Raw genomic sequence first — 14,688 nt, 5'->3', positions numbered from 1 at the left:
AGCTGGTACGGTGCTATGTTTTGAGTTCAGTATGCGAGGAATGTTGATAACACTGATGTTTTCAGTTGTTGCTCAGTAGTGTTTAGACTAATGTCAAGGATTTTTCAGCTTCTCGTCCCCAGCCAGCGAGAAAGCTGGAGGGGCACAAGAAGTTGGCACAGGACACAGCCAGGGCACCTGACCCAAACTGGCCAACGGGGTATTCCATACCCTGTGACGTCCCATCTAGTATAGGAACTGGGGAGTGGGGGCAGGGAATCGCCGCCCGGGGGACTAGCTGGGTGCCGGTCGGCGGGTGGTGAACAATTGCACTGCGCATCATTTGTACATTCCAATCCTTTCATTACTGCTGTTGTCATTTAATTAGTGTTATCATTATCATTATTAGTTTCTTCTTTCCTTTTCTATTAAACCGTTCTTATCTCAATCCATGAGTTTTACTTCTTTTTCCGATTTTCTCCCCCGATCCCACTGGGTGGGGGGGAGAGTGAGTGAGCGGCTGCGTGGTGCTTAGTTGCTGGCTGGGATTAAACCACGACAGATGGGATCTGTGATCAGGGACAGGGAGGAGACCTGGGGAAAGAGAAACAGTTGCTGGCAAATACAGCTCCAAGCAGCCGAGGCATGGGCAGGGAGTGGGAGAAAATTGCAAGCAAGGATTGGGAGAGGCTGCATTCAGGCAGCTCTCTTTTGGTCCTTTACTGTAGATGTCTGCTGGGCAATGAGCTGACTCCATTTAAGACATACTATCTTCAGGACACCTGACCGTCTGTTTGGCCTGTCCTGCTGGGCTTGCGTGCTGCCCACCAGAAAGGTGTGGCTCTCCTGTAGGATCCTCGGGAGTGCTGAGCCATCCCTTGTAGGTTGCCAGTCTCCTCTCAGATCCTGCTGCTTCTCTCTGAGAGGGGCTGTGTCCTGCCCTCTCCATCACAACTACACCTCTGTGCTGGAAAAAGAAGAGCTTGGAGATCTGCCCTTTGAAACAAGATTCCCCTGCTTTCATCAGAGTCCAGTTATTTGTTCTTTTTTTTTAAGAGTAATTTGTATGTGCAGTCATCCTCGAGGTAGCAGAAGTGAAAGTGCAGGGCAGCTGGGAACAAGACGGATGGACACCGCAGCTCTCCTGACTGCGCTGAGCCACAGAGCACTGAGCCCTTTTGCCTGTTTTGTCTTAAGACTCCACACTTTCAATCACAAGAATGAGGATTTCTACCCCTAAAAATAGTACTCACCAGTTGTGATGCTGGAAAATAAAAAAAAAAAAAACCCAGAGAAAAAATATCATAAAGACATGCTAAGCCTCTCTTCTGTAGACTACACTCTTGTGAGTCCTGTGTCCAGGTATTGAACTTTTCCATTAAATGTGGATTACAACTGACATTGGTTGCTGTCACAAACCAGCAGGGCACAGCTGACTCCTTGGCAGCGTATGGGCAGAAGTCCTGCTCTTCAAAGCACACTCAGCCAGCACAAAGCAAAGAGAGGAAATGCACTGGAATTCGTGTGGGGGTGGATTTCTAAAAAGAATGGCGTTGGCTTTGCTCAGAGAATTCTGCTGTAATTTTCCCGTCTTTTCCTTCTTAGGGCAATGCCCCCATTTCAAGAACCAGCAAATGTCCAATGGCAGCTCCATGAGTGAGTTCTTCCTCTTGGCATTTGCAGACACACGGGACCTGCAGTTCTTGCACTTCTGGCTCTTCCTGGGCATCTACCTGGCTGCCCTCCTGGCCAATGGCCTCATCGTCACTGCCGTAGCCTGTGACCACCGCCTCCACACCCCCATGTACTTCTTCCTCCTCAACCTCGCCCTCCTCGACCTCGGTTACATCTCCACCACTGTCCCCAAATCCATGGCCAACTCGCTCTGGGACACCAGGGCCATCTCCTACCAAGGGTGTGCTTCTCAGGTTTTTTTCTTTTTTATTCTGATGTCAGCAGAGTTTTATCTTCTCACCATCATGGCCTATGACCGCTACGTTGCCATCTGCCAACCCCTGCACTACGGGACCCTCCTGGGCAGCAGAGCTTGTGTCCACATGGCAGCAGCTGCCTGGGGCTGTGGGTTTCTCACTGCTGTGCTGCACACTGCCAACACATTTTCACTACCATTCTGCAAGGGCAATGCTGTGGACCAGTTCTTCTGTGAAGTTCCCCAGATCCTCAAGCTCTCCTGCTCAGATGCCTACCTCAGGGAGGCTGGGCTTATTGTGGTTAGTGTCTGTGTGGCATTTGGGTGTTTTGGTTTTATTCTGCTGTCTTACGTGCAGATCTTCAGGGTCGTGCTGAGGATCCCCTCTGAGCAGGGACGGCACAAAGCCTTTTCCACATGCCTCCCTCACCTGGCCGTGGTCTCCATGTATGTCAGTATGGGCATGTTTACCTACCTGAAGCCCCACTCCATCTCGTCCCCACACCAGGACCTGGTGGTGGCAGTTCTGTACTCAGTGGTGCCTCCAGCACTGAACCCCCTCATCTACAGCGTGAGGAACCAGGAGCTCAAGGATGCAGTTCAGAAACTGATGACCAGAAGTTTTTTTAGTAGAAATATACTGCCCATCTTCTTCTGCATATCACTCATAACGTAACTCATTACAGGCCCAACCTGTCTTTTATATGTTTTGTAGTTGTTGATGTTGTTTTGATTTATTTTTTTTTATTTTGTTTTTTCACTTCTGATAATGTTGTCCATGCTTACATTGTAGAGATGAGTTGTAAGCACTGCAAATTGCATGCGTGTGGGGAGACGAACCTGAGTGAGCACAAATGCCATCAGCTATTCCTGGGGATCCCATGAATGTCAGTGTCCTGAAGTTACTTCACTTTAAGAGTAACGTCCCCTGGGAAACCAACAGAATGCAGCGCTGGGATGTGCTTCCTTGACCTGAGGTCCCCGTGTCCATTCCTCATGCCTTGGGGCACCTCCGATGAGTGCAGAGCAGGGCAATCCACCGCAGGGCTGAGGCACCTGCCAGCCTCTGGGAGTGTCAAGAGGAGGCCAGAGAGATGCTATGACTGCCACAATGCACCACCCATGTGTGTGCAAGGGTAGGACCCGTGTCTCTGAACACCCTGTGTGTATGAGGAGTGCATGAGAACAGCTCAGATGTGGACACCTCACAGAGCCCTGACATTTCTGTGTGTGACTGTGGAGTGATTGCTGGAGGTGACTTACTGATTTGTCCCCCCCCTTAAGGGAAGGTAAACCTCCAGGGTGGAATGCAGTGGATATGCAAGAGATCTGTTCCATAATAATTCCCTCAGCAACATAACCTGCAAGCTTAGATGTTAGCAACGCCAGGGGAGCTTGGGATGCTGACTCTAAGAGAAACAACACGGAGGGTGGAGCAGAGTGGAGACACCACGGCCAGGCTCTGTGATATCACCGCAGGGATAGGGAACTGGAACTACTGGAACAAGAAGGGAAGGTCCCTGCATTGAATCGACTGAAGCAAGGAGGTGAAACAATGGGGGTTCTGTCAACCCTATGGCCTTACCTCTGATTTGTATCATAAGTGCCCTGTTCTGGAGTAGTGACACGCTAAATCATGTCCTCTGGGTGACCTTTGCTTGTATACTATCATTATACTACCAAAACACACCTCCATCCCCAAAGTTACCCACCTCCAAGGTGCAACCACTCCCTAATGGAGCATGCGCTCTGAATTTTTTCTAGCATATACCTTTAAAAGCAAAGCAAGAGAACTTTATGCCAATCAAAGTAAAGGTATGTATGCCTAGACTCACTCGAGCTCCACCTAAAAGAAAAAATAGTACAAAAAGACCCCCAAAGAGGAAGACTATTAGAGAAGATACCATTATAGACGAGTCAGGAGGACATCGCTGGCTTCTGGGACCAGTCAACGGGCTGAGCCTCTCTTCCTCCCCATAGGGACGCCTACTGGGTGAGATTCGAACACTTGGCTGTACTGAGTGCTTCCCCAGGAAACTTAAAAATCTCTCTATATAGAGAGTCGCTTTCTTTTTTGATTTTGCGCACTGTATTCAACATTTGCACATACTTTGCAGACAGCGTATTTGTCACCGGCAATCCAAAAGAGCCTGTACTGTTGGTTTAATAAACTGCACCGCTCATTAATCTAGCCTTGATAGTTCATTAACGCAACCAAACTCCCTAAGTCTAGTAATTCTCATGTGTTGAACGTGGCTAAGCCAAGAGTGCAGTGTGCTATAAGTACATCCGTCACTGTGACAGTTATACCACCGGACTTATAGTGCTGAATTGGACATTACTCAGAAACTAAACATAGCCACCCCCAGTGCCTCTGACATCTGAGGATAAGCTGGAATGCAAGGGGGTTTATTTTCTGCCAAATTCCTTTACCTTTTACCGCAACAGTGACTCCAGGAACAACCCCCACTCTCCCAGTGAGATTTGTCTCACTCGTCTTGGAAAGGCTCGTTGCCATTTCCTCTGTCTGCTATGATACCCATCCTTGGCTTTCTGGCCTGTGCCTTCAAATACACAGTATGGAAGAAGCATGCCTGTGGAACATCCCACCTGTGTAGTCAGAAGGGGTTCTGCAGGCATCAGTGACATTGCCCTCTAGAAGAAGGCATTTCTCCCCTTTCAGAAGGCACAGAGCACATCTAGGGACTCTTAATACTCAGAAGCACACCCCTCCATGTTTCACCTCTCTGAACTTCCTTCACCATTTCTTTCAGCAATGACCAAAGAAGAAAAAGGTTCTTCCTCACAGGTGTTCTACTAGGAGAGAGTGGACAAGAAGGACCTTAGCCTCCCACAGTGTCGCAGAAGAGCAGAATGCACCTCATTCAAAAGAGAGCAGCAGCAGTACGTTGTATTGAGGTAAAATAATAATTTGGCAGAGTTCAGTAAGTTCAATGGAATTTAACAAAGTTTTAACACTGGTTTGACAAGGTTCAGTAAGTTTGATGGTAAGGTTCACCTTACTATTTATATATATGGAGAGAGAGAACATTTATAAAGCTATAGAACCCAAATTAATATAGCCACAAAAGCATAGGTATGAAATGGATAAAACCTTCTTTAATAAGACCTAATGGACTGAAGAATTACAAGTGTGAATAGAAACAAAAGGAAAAGGCCAGGCTGGGGCTGCCCACTTCACCAGGCTGCAGAATGAGCCCTGACTGGTCTAGTGCGTGTGTGTGGGGACTTCAAGAGTATGGAAGGGTGCCTGAAAGGTGGTGGGGCGTGGACAAGCTGGAACATGCCCAAAGACTATGGCCTCTTTCTAGGACGCCTCCAGGTGGCCCTCATAACAAATCCTGTCACGTGCAAAGAAGAGCCCAGTCCTGTGAGCCAGACTGGGAGGCTCCCACATCCCAGCCCAGCCCTGCAGGGTGGCCATACAGGGTTACTGGGGCAGACTCGGGGCTTTGCAAGGTGCAGCAAGACACAGGCCTTGTGAGCTATGAAAACAGAAAACCAGGACCAAATGCCAACCTCAGAAGAACATGTGCATGGGGACAAAGAGGAAAAGACCCGAAGGGAATCCCCAGAAAGAACCACATGAACGAGAAAAAAACAGTTAAACCAGTTTAACCCCCCAGTTGGCTGGGGTTAAACCACGACAGATGTCCTGTGCTGACCCTCACAGTATTGGTGCTGGTGCTGGTTCCTCGTGCTGTAAATAAGGGGAGGCACTGCTGAAGATATCACTGAGTATAGCACTGCTTCCACCAGGTACAGAGATGGGGACGAGATGGGGGGGGGGCTTCAGATAGGCAAACACGGCAGTGCTGATAAACAGGAAGATCACGGCCAGGTGAGGGAGGCATGTGGAAAAGGCTTTGTGCCTGCTCAGAAGGGAACTTCAGCACAGCCCTGAAGATCCGTGCATAGGATACCAAAATGAAAACAAAACACACACTGTCCCACACAACATCCTTGTCTCTAAATTGGAGAAACATGTATTTGACAGACGGACCACGCGGTGGATAAGGAACTGGCAGGATGGTCACACTCAAAGAGTTGCGGTCAACGGCTGGATGTCCAAGTGGAGAGCAGTGACGAGTGGCATTCCTCAGGGGCTGGTAGTGGGACAGGCCCTGTTTAACATCTTTCTTGGCTACGTGGACAGTGGGATTGAGCGCACCCTCAACAGGTTTGCCAACGACACCAAGCTGTGTGGTGCAGTTGCCATGCTGGAGGGAAGGGATGCCATCCAGAGGGACTTTGACAGGCTTGAGAGGTGGGCCCGTGTGAACCTCATGAAGTTCACACAGGCCAAGTGCAAGGTGCTACACATGGGTCAAGGCAATCCCACGCATAAATCCAGGCTTGGCAATGAGTAGATTGAGAGAAGCCCTGCAGAGAAGTACTTGGGGGTACTGGTTGATGAGGAGCTCAACGTGACCCAGCAGTGTGCACTTGCAGCCCAGGAAGCCAACCATATCCTCAGCTGCATCAAAAGAAGCATAAGCAGCAGGTCAAGGGAGGTGATTCTCCCCCTCTACCCTGCTCTCGTGAGACCCCACCTGGAGAACCGCCTTCATCTCTGGGGCCCCCAACACAAGAAGGACACGGACCTGTTGGAGTGAGTCCAGAGGAGGGCCATGAAGATGATGAGAGAGGGCTGGAGCACCTCCCCTATGAAGACAGGCTGAGAGAGTTGGGGTTGTTCATCCTGGAGAAAAGAAGGCTCTGGGGAGACCTTCTAGCAGCCTTCCAGTACTTAAGGGGGCCTATAGGAAAGCTGGACAGGGGCTTTGTACAAGCGCATGTAGTGACATGACAAGGGGTAATGGCTTTAAACCGAAAGAGGGTAGATTTAGATTAGATGTAAGGAAGAAATTCTTCACTGGGAGCGTGGTGAGGCACTGGAACAGGTTGGCCACAGAAGTTGTGGATGTCTGTGGCAGTATACTTCCCTGCCCCACCATCCCACCAGCAGAAAACAAATCTTCTCCAGGCAGGAAGAAGGGGAAGGAAAAAAAAAAAAAAAAACCAAACCTAAACCATGGAGGCCGCAGGTTGAAATCTGAACTGGCCAATCGAGATGTGCCAGGTACACTGAGGTGACCCTCTTGGCCAATAGGGATTAAATGACCACAGGTCAGATTCGACAAGGCTATAAACGGGGTCCCGCCGGAGGACATGTTGGAATCAGTCCTCCTTGGAGCAGCGGGTCTGCAGTCGGGGACTCCCCCTTGGGTCAGGGCACCGCCCGAGGTAACTCCTCAAGGGAGACAGCCCTCAGCTTTGAGGTGAGTGATATGTGTATTTTGAGTCATCACTCTTAAATCTCAAGGATTCTTTAGAAAACAAAAAACTGGTAGGAAAACACTACCTGTGCTCCCAATCCTTCCACTAATCGCCCCAGTGCCCTGAAGTCCCTTTTGATTGCCTTTGGATTTCTCTCTGCAATCTCATCACTGCCAACGGCGACAGCTCTACCACCAGGCTGAGCAGATCATCCACTTGGTCACACCTCACACAAGAGCTGTCCCCGCTGCCCTCCGTCATCAGTGATAGACTCAGGCACTCCCTGCAGCCAGAGAGCTGGACAGCAGCACGTTTACATGGGACCTCTGTCTGCATCACCACATTTTTCCTAGGAATGGTTTTCACCCGAGGGGCAACCATACCTGGGTCTCCCTCTGGGCCGATGCCCACCGCCTGAGTAGCCTTCTTGAGCTGGGAAGGGGGGGGGGGGCTACACCCTACCTACACACCCTGCCTGTGTGAACTGCAGTGCACGCCCTTTCTGATGCACCATGCCCTTTTTGCCCACCCTGTTAGCTGTGGTCCTGGTTGCTGGCGCTCCTCAGGGCTGTTTAAATCTCCCGTGGTTCCCCCTGGCAACGCCCACGCCCTGTCAGCCTCTCTCGCGAGAGCTGCTGGCTCTCGACAGGTCCCTCTGCTCTTCCCTGGGGTTCCTGGGCCTTGGGAACCTCCAAGTCCACCTCAATCTAGCGCTGCGCCACCGACTTACCCTTGCCTCTGGTGGCCTCGTCGCTGACTGAATGCTGCTGACGGTTACGCCGGTATCCTGTGAACCAGCCTGGGAGGCCCTCACATCCCAGCCCAGCCCAGCAGGATGGCCATGCAGGGTTACTGGGGAAGACTCTGAGCTTTCCTCGGAGATGCAAGACACAGGCAATGCTATCTGCAAACATGGAAAAGAAGGACAAAATGCCAACTTCAGAAGAATATGTGCTTGGGGACAATATGGAAAAGACCCAAAGAGGATCTCAGAAAACACCATGTGGACCAGAGGAACTAGCCAGTGAGCCCATGAACTGCAAAGTGGCTTTTGAGGTTCCAAGCAGAGAGATAGAATGGTAGTGGGGAGCTCCTTTTCCCCGTGGGGTTGTGGGGGATCTCACAGCTACCTGTAAGACCACTGTGGGGTGCAGACTGGTGCTATACACATTTCCTTGTCCTTAGGTTGATAACCTGATTGAATGTTTCAAACAGCTCTGGCTGACTGAGAGAGGGGAGAGGTCAGGAGTGTGCTGGCACTTGTGCAGGTCCACCTGAGGCACACCAGCCAAATCCAGCATGCTGTGTGTACGTCCTGTCAAAGGATGGGGAAGGGGGTGGTGATGGCGGATGTAAATGTATTGAATCCTGTAGGAGCTGAGCAGGATGTAAACAGGAGGGAGCAAGGTGTGAAGATTGTACTGGGTCTGGCTGGGATGGTGTTAATTTTCTTGTTAGCAGCCCCTATGGTGCCGAGCTTTGCCTTGGTGGTCAATCGAGTGTTGACTGATAACACACTGACATTGTAGCTACTGCTGAGCAGTGCTTGCACAGCATCAAGGCCTTCTCTGTTGCTCACTCTGCCCCAACAGCGAGGAGGCTGGGGGTGACAAGAGGCTGGAAGGAGACAAAGTCAGGAGCTGACCCCAACAGACCAAAGAGATATTCCACACCATATGACATCATAGTCAGCAATAGAACTAGGGGAGTGCTGGGCGTTCTTCAAAGTAGAAGAGGTAATCCACTTATTAAACTGCCTTTATCTTGACCCATGAGATTTTTTTTCTTCCTTTTGTCCTTCCACTTTCCTCCGCCATCCCACCGGTGGGGAGTGAGCAAGTGACTGGGTGGGGACTGCCACATGGGGTGACCCCACCAGACAAGCACATAGAAAATAGGTTGGTAATGTGCTTGTGAGGTCACTGGTGCCTGAGTAGATCATAGGCTGGGAGCTGTAAGTGGTTGTGAGATTACTGATACTTGAGTAGCTGATAGGCCAAGAGTAGGGGCGTGGCTTGTGTCAGAGCTTGCGAGGTCACTTGTGCCTTTGCATGTCACAAGCAAGCAGAGAGCAAGTAGGTGGAGATGTGGTGGCCAGCTCACTGGTGCCTGAGTAGCTGATAGGCAAGAGGGAGTGTCGTGGTTTAACCCCAGCCAGCAACTAAGCACCACGCAGCCACTCACTCACTTCCCCCCAGCCAGTGGGATGGCGGAGAAAATCGGGAAAAGAAGTAAAACTCATGGGTTAAAATAAGAACGGTTTAATAGAACAGAAAAGAAGAAACTAATAGTGATAATGAGAACAATAATAACATGACAGCAGTAGTAATAAAAGGATTGTAATTTACAAATGGTGCACAGTGCAATTGGTCACCACCCACCCATCAACGCACAGTTAGTCCCTGAGCGGCGATCCCCCTGCCCCCAGTCCCCCCAGTTTACATACCAAATGTGACATCACATTGTATGGAATACCCCGTTGGCCGCTTTGGGTCAGCTGCCGTGGCTGTGACCTGTGCCAACGTCTTGTGCCCCTTCAGCTTTCTCACTGGCTGGGCATGAGAAGCTGAAAAATCCTTGACTTGAGACTAAACATTACTTAGCAACAGCGGAAAACATGAGTGTTATCAACATTCTTCTCATACTGAACTCAAAGCATAGCACTGTACCAGCTACTAGGAAGACAATTAACTCTATCCCAGCTGAAACCAGGACAGAGAGACACATGGCTTGGGTATGTACTTGTGTTGTCACTCTGGCCTAAAGGGCTGATAGGCCAGGACCAGGTGCATGGCCCTTACAGGTTCTTGTAAGGTCACCGGAGGCAGACTACTGCACCAGCAAGTACCTGGCAAATGGGTGTACACGTACATGTGACGTCACTGGTGCCTGAGTAGCTGATAGAGCAGGAGCTGGCCCATGGCTTGTGTCTGTGCTCATGAGGTCACACCTGCCTGAGTAGCTCATAGGCCTGGAGTAGGCCAATGGCATGTGTAGGTGCTTCTAATGCCACTGCTGCCTGAGTAGCTGATAGGGCAGGAGCAGGCCCCTGGTTTGTGTCGGTGGTTTTGAGGTCATTGGTGTCTGAATAGCCGATAGGCCAGGAGCAGGCCCATGTCAGATGCAAATACTATGACGTCACCTGTGGCTGAGTAGCAGATAGGCTAGGAGTATGCATGTGGCTGTGTATGGATGAACTTGTGATGTCACTGGTGCCTGGAGAGCTGATAGGCCAGGAGCTGGCACATAGCTTGGGCAGGTGCTTCTGGTGTCACCAAAATACTATTCAGACCACGACCAACCACAGCTTTTTGGAAGAACCATCGTTAGCAGAAGTCCATCCACCGCGCCCACACGTGTGGCACTGTAACTCAGGCACACGCAGTGGTGGCAGTATTTGGGGTGTGAGGTCACCGTCAGTATAAATCATGAGCACGCAGCGGTGGCCGTGGGAAGGATGGCAGTGTTCACGTCACCGATGACACCCCATGGCCGCGGGGCTCAGTGCAGAGCGGCCGTGTGCTGTCACAAGGGCATCAGAGGGGACGGGATCCGCCCGGCCCCGTCTCTGCGAGGCCGAAGGAGCAGCCCCTGCAGCCCTGGCTGGAGCAGTCGGGGTAGGGGTGGCTCGGGGGCACCGCAGGGATGTGCCTGGGCACGGCGCCAGGAGGAAACCACAGACTTCCTCCGGAGCGCAGGGAGCGCTGCGAGGCCACGTGGGCTGTGGTTTGTGCACCTGCAGGCTGCAGCTCCTGAGCCACCTGCGAGGAATAACGACGCCTCGGTGACATGCCGAGAGGCAGGGACATGTCTGAGCCTCTGGGGTGCACGTCTGCTGCCGGGACAGAGACGTGTCCCAGCTCCAGCTCATTGGAAGGGACCTTCTGTGGGGCTCTCCAGGGAGGGATGAACGAGCTGGCACTCATGCAATTGAGCTCTTCCCCTGGCCAAGAACCTTTCCCAGATGCTGCTCCCTGCAGAGTGGGGTCTGAAGCATGGGCAGGGGCTGTTTCCTTCCCTTCCTGACACAGCCCCCGGTGCAGTCTCAGCCCTGTGATTCCCATGGCACAGGGGTGGCTGGACACTCGCACCTGAGGCTCTTGGATGTGCCCGGAATAGGAGATGCTCAGTGCTCTTAGTCCACATGGCATGGTTCAGGGGGTGAAAAACCTGTTCCCCCCCACAACTGGCCCTGTCTTGTGACGGCCCCCACCACAGTGACGTGACACCTGTAACGGAGCCATCTCTCATATATGGTCATGAATGGTGCTGGAGAAGTTCATTGGAGGGCTGGGCTGTGTCGGATGGGAGATGGCTCCCAATAATGTCTAAAAAGGTGCTGCTGCTTTGATTGGCTCCTCCTGTAGCTGGGCTGGCATCTGCAGAGATATCTTGCCCTCCTGTCGTCATTGTCCCCGTGAGTCCCCAGAAGCCGTGGCAGGGAGTGCGGCGCAGCAGGGATGTGCTGGCAGGGCAGGAGGCTCAGGATGGGCACCGAGGGACTCCTGTCCCCTCAGGTGCTGTGGCTGCTCCTCTGGGTACAGCTGTGCAGGGGTAAGTGCTCACTCCCTTATCCCACAGCCCAGGGCCAGCAGGTACCAGTGTGGTCATTGGGATTTGTCTGGGAATGGGGTTTCTTTGCAGGTGCTCCTGAGATGAGGGGCAGAAGGTGCTCAGGTCCATGGACCCTGTGCCTTTCCCTGTGCCCATCTGGGTGGGCGAGAATAGCTCCTTTTCCAGGGCTCCAGTGTTCTGGGCAGCCTGTGCCTGGCTGGATTGATAGACACCCTGTCCTGGGGTACCCCTTTGGCATCCCCTGATGCCCAGCACTGTACCTCTGGAGCTGGTGGTGGCCTAGCTGGTGATGGCAGCACCCAGAGATGCCCAGGGCACTGCTGAGCTCTAGGGTACCTCGGAGGGTTTGTGTGCTGCTCACTGCCCCCTTGGTCCAGGGGACCCCTGACCCCATGAAAGCGGTTTGGACCCCACAGAGAGAAGGGGACCGGGGCATCGACAGTAGAGAGACATCCTTCCTGGGGAGCTTGGCCCAGGGCATGGACTGGGCTGACACTAGGGCTGAGGAGGGGACATGGGTTGGGGGATCCTCAGAATCATCTCAGTGCTCCCTGGGAACCCAGAAAGCCCTGGGGGTGGGTTTGGATGGTGCTGGCGCAGGTGCAGGTTGGTGCTGGAAGCTGCAGGCCTGGGTACAAGGAGCTGTGGAGGGGGTGCCGGGCTGGGGAGTAGCGGGTGTCCAGTGCAGCGCTGGGCAGTGTGTGGGTGGGTGTGGGTGGGGGGCAGGGGGCCGTTGGGGTGGGAAGAGCTGCCTTGTGCAGTGGGATGGCAAGTGACCCAGCTGGGCTGGGACTGGGCACCCACAGCCTTGCGCAGCCCGTGGGGATAGAAGGGACCCCCGTACTGCACTGGGGACAGACTGGAGAAGAGAGAGGGAGAGAGGGCTCCTACCCCAGTACCTGTGATTTGGCCCAGGTAGGCGGTTCCCCCAGACCTGCAGTGCTGGGGTTTGGCACTCTCCTGACCCATCCCATGCTGGTGTTTGAAGGGGCTGTGGAGGTGAGGCTGGCGGATGGCGGCAGGCGCTGTGCTGGGAGAGTGGAGGTGAAACACAATGGCCAGTGGGGGACCGTGTGTGTTGATGACAGGAGCATGAACGATGCAGCAGTGGTTTGTAAGCAGCTGGGCTGTGGGTCTGCTGTTGGAGCTCCTCAATATGGACACTTTGGGGCAGGATCTGGCCCCATTTGGATGGATGATGTTGGCTGTAAAGGCACCGAGTCTGCCCTGTCTGACTGCAAACACAGCGGATGGGGTGAACATAACTGTGACCACAGTGAGGATGGTGGAGTGACGTGTTCAGGTAAGGAGACAGCCTGTTGCCCCCACCTTTGGGTCTGGGGTGGGGGAAGGGACCTTGGCTGTGTTCTCATGGAGCAACAAGTGGACACCAGAGCAGGGCCCAGTGATACTGGTCTAACTGCCAGGCTGGGACTGTCATTGCTGATGTCCCCAGTCCTTGGGGAAGGCCCAGAGGGATCCTACCCCAGGGTGGTCTGTCCTTGCCAGAGCGTCTCAGTCACCCTCAGTCAGTGTCTTGGGCTGCAGATCAACCCTCCATCCCTTCCCTGGGGTGTCCATTGGGCTTCATCGATCTCCACCCGTTCTGCCAGTTTGCAGCCAACAATGCTGAGGGTCCCTGTGCTGGAAACACCCGGGGACACTTGCTCGGCACTCCACGCTTTGGAGGAACGGCATGAGATGGCTGATCCTCCTGGGTCATTCCCCTTCACAGGCATGAGTACCTCACCTGAATCAAATGGGCTTTTCAGAGAGGATGAGTGCTGAGCCCTGGGGAATGGAGCAGGGTGGCCACAAAGCCCTTCACTGCCTGTGCCCAGGGCTCGGCTGTGTGGACCAGCATTTGTGAGGGTTAGGGGCTTGGCAGCTGCTTGGCTCTGGCTGCTCCCTCCTGTATCACCACAGTGACAGGCTGGCACTGGGAAATCCCTGGGGCTGTGACAGCCCCACGAGGACATGACCCCGTGCAGGCCGCGCTGACCTACTGCTCAATCTTTCCTGCCTGCCCACGGCTCACCATGCTGCCCGACGACACGGGGGCTTTGGCAGCAGTTACTGATCCTCGTCTGTGCCTGCTGTTCTCTGAGAGCTGGCAGGGGCCCAGTGGGAGTCTCCTGCCCCTCTGTCTGGCCATCCATCTGGGTTGTGGACACCTCCAGGCACAGCACTGTGTCCCTGGCTGAGAACACCCTCCCAACGAGCAGACATCAGAGGGATCTGCACAGGCACCAGGCATGATAGCAGCTGCACCGTTTCTGTGCTCTGTGACATCTTCTCCCTAAAATGAACCTTCCAACACCCCAAGAACACCCCTGGGATCAGGGGCTGCTTCTGTTTACATCCAGGTGGTGGTCCTGCCTGGCCCAAAGCTCTGCAGGGGCTGAGCAGGCTGCAGCAGTCATTATCTTCTGGGCCAGTTCTTCTGGATCCAAACTGCTCACACTACTGTGGTGCTGGGGAGACCACACCAGGCAACACAGGGAACCTTGTGTGGGAGCAGTTTGTCTGAGCAGTACCTGTGGCTGTGAGTCTGTGACAGACACATACCCTCGAGTGCTCTGATGGTGTAGAGATGGGGTGCGTGGGGGTCTGGATGTGCCTGTGTCACCAACACTCCCCCAACAACTTCCTCTGGGATGTGCGATGCGCAGTTTGGTCATGGCTTGCTTGGAGATGATGCGGGACGTGGGCATTTAACTGCCAGAGGGCTCTGGGAACTCCCAGTTGTTATGTTTTTTTCCAGGATTTGTCCAGCTGGTGGAAGGGAAGAGCCGCTGCTCAGGATGTGTGGAGATCCATGACGGGCGCCAGTGGAAAACTGTCTGTGATTCACACTTTGGTCCCAATGCTGCTGATGTGGTCTGCAGGGAGTTGCAGTGCGG

The 14,688-nt window shown here is 53.1% G+C and overlaps 1 protein-coding gene across 1 annotated transcript; it reads left to right on the top strand.

Annotated features, from left to right (window-relative positions):
- Nucleotides 1-1,613: 1,613 nt before the first annotated feature.
- On the top strand, nucleotides 1,614-2,585 carry LOC115337596 (olfactory receptor 14C36-like). Its single transcript, XM_030005970.1, has one exon. It carries the CDS (start codon nucleotides 1,614-1,616, stop codon nucleotides 2,583-2,585), a length of 972 nt encoding a protein of 323 aa, XP_029861830.1.
- Nucleotides 2,586-14,688: the final 12,103 nt, after the last annotated feature.

This window comes from Aquila chrysaetos (genome assembly GCF_900496995.4).
Source record: "Aquila chrysaetos chrysaetos chromosome W unlocalized genomic scaffold, bAquChr1.4 W_unloc_5, whole genome shotgun sequence".
Taxonomy (NCBI): Eukaryota; Metazoa; Chordata; class Aves; order Accipitriformes; family Accipitridae; genus Aquila; species Aquila chrysaetos.
This window is presented reverse-complemented; position numbering and strand designations above follow the sequence as displayed.

What these genes read in the sequence shown, in the direction of transcription:
- LOC115337596 (XM_030005970.1), top strand. Translation starts at nt 1,614, where the DNA reads ATGTCCAATGGCAGCTCCATGAGTGAGTTCTTCCTCTTGGCATTTGCA.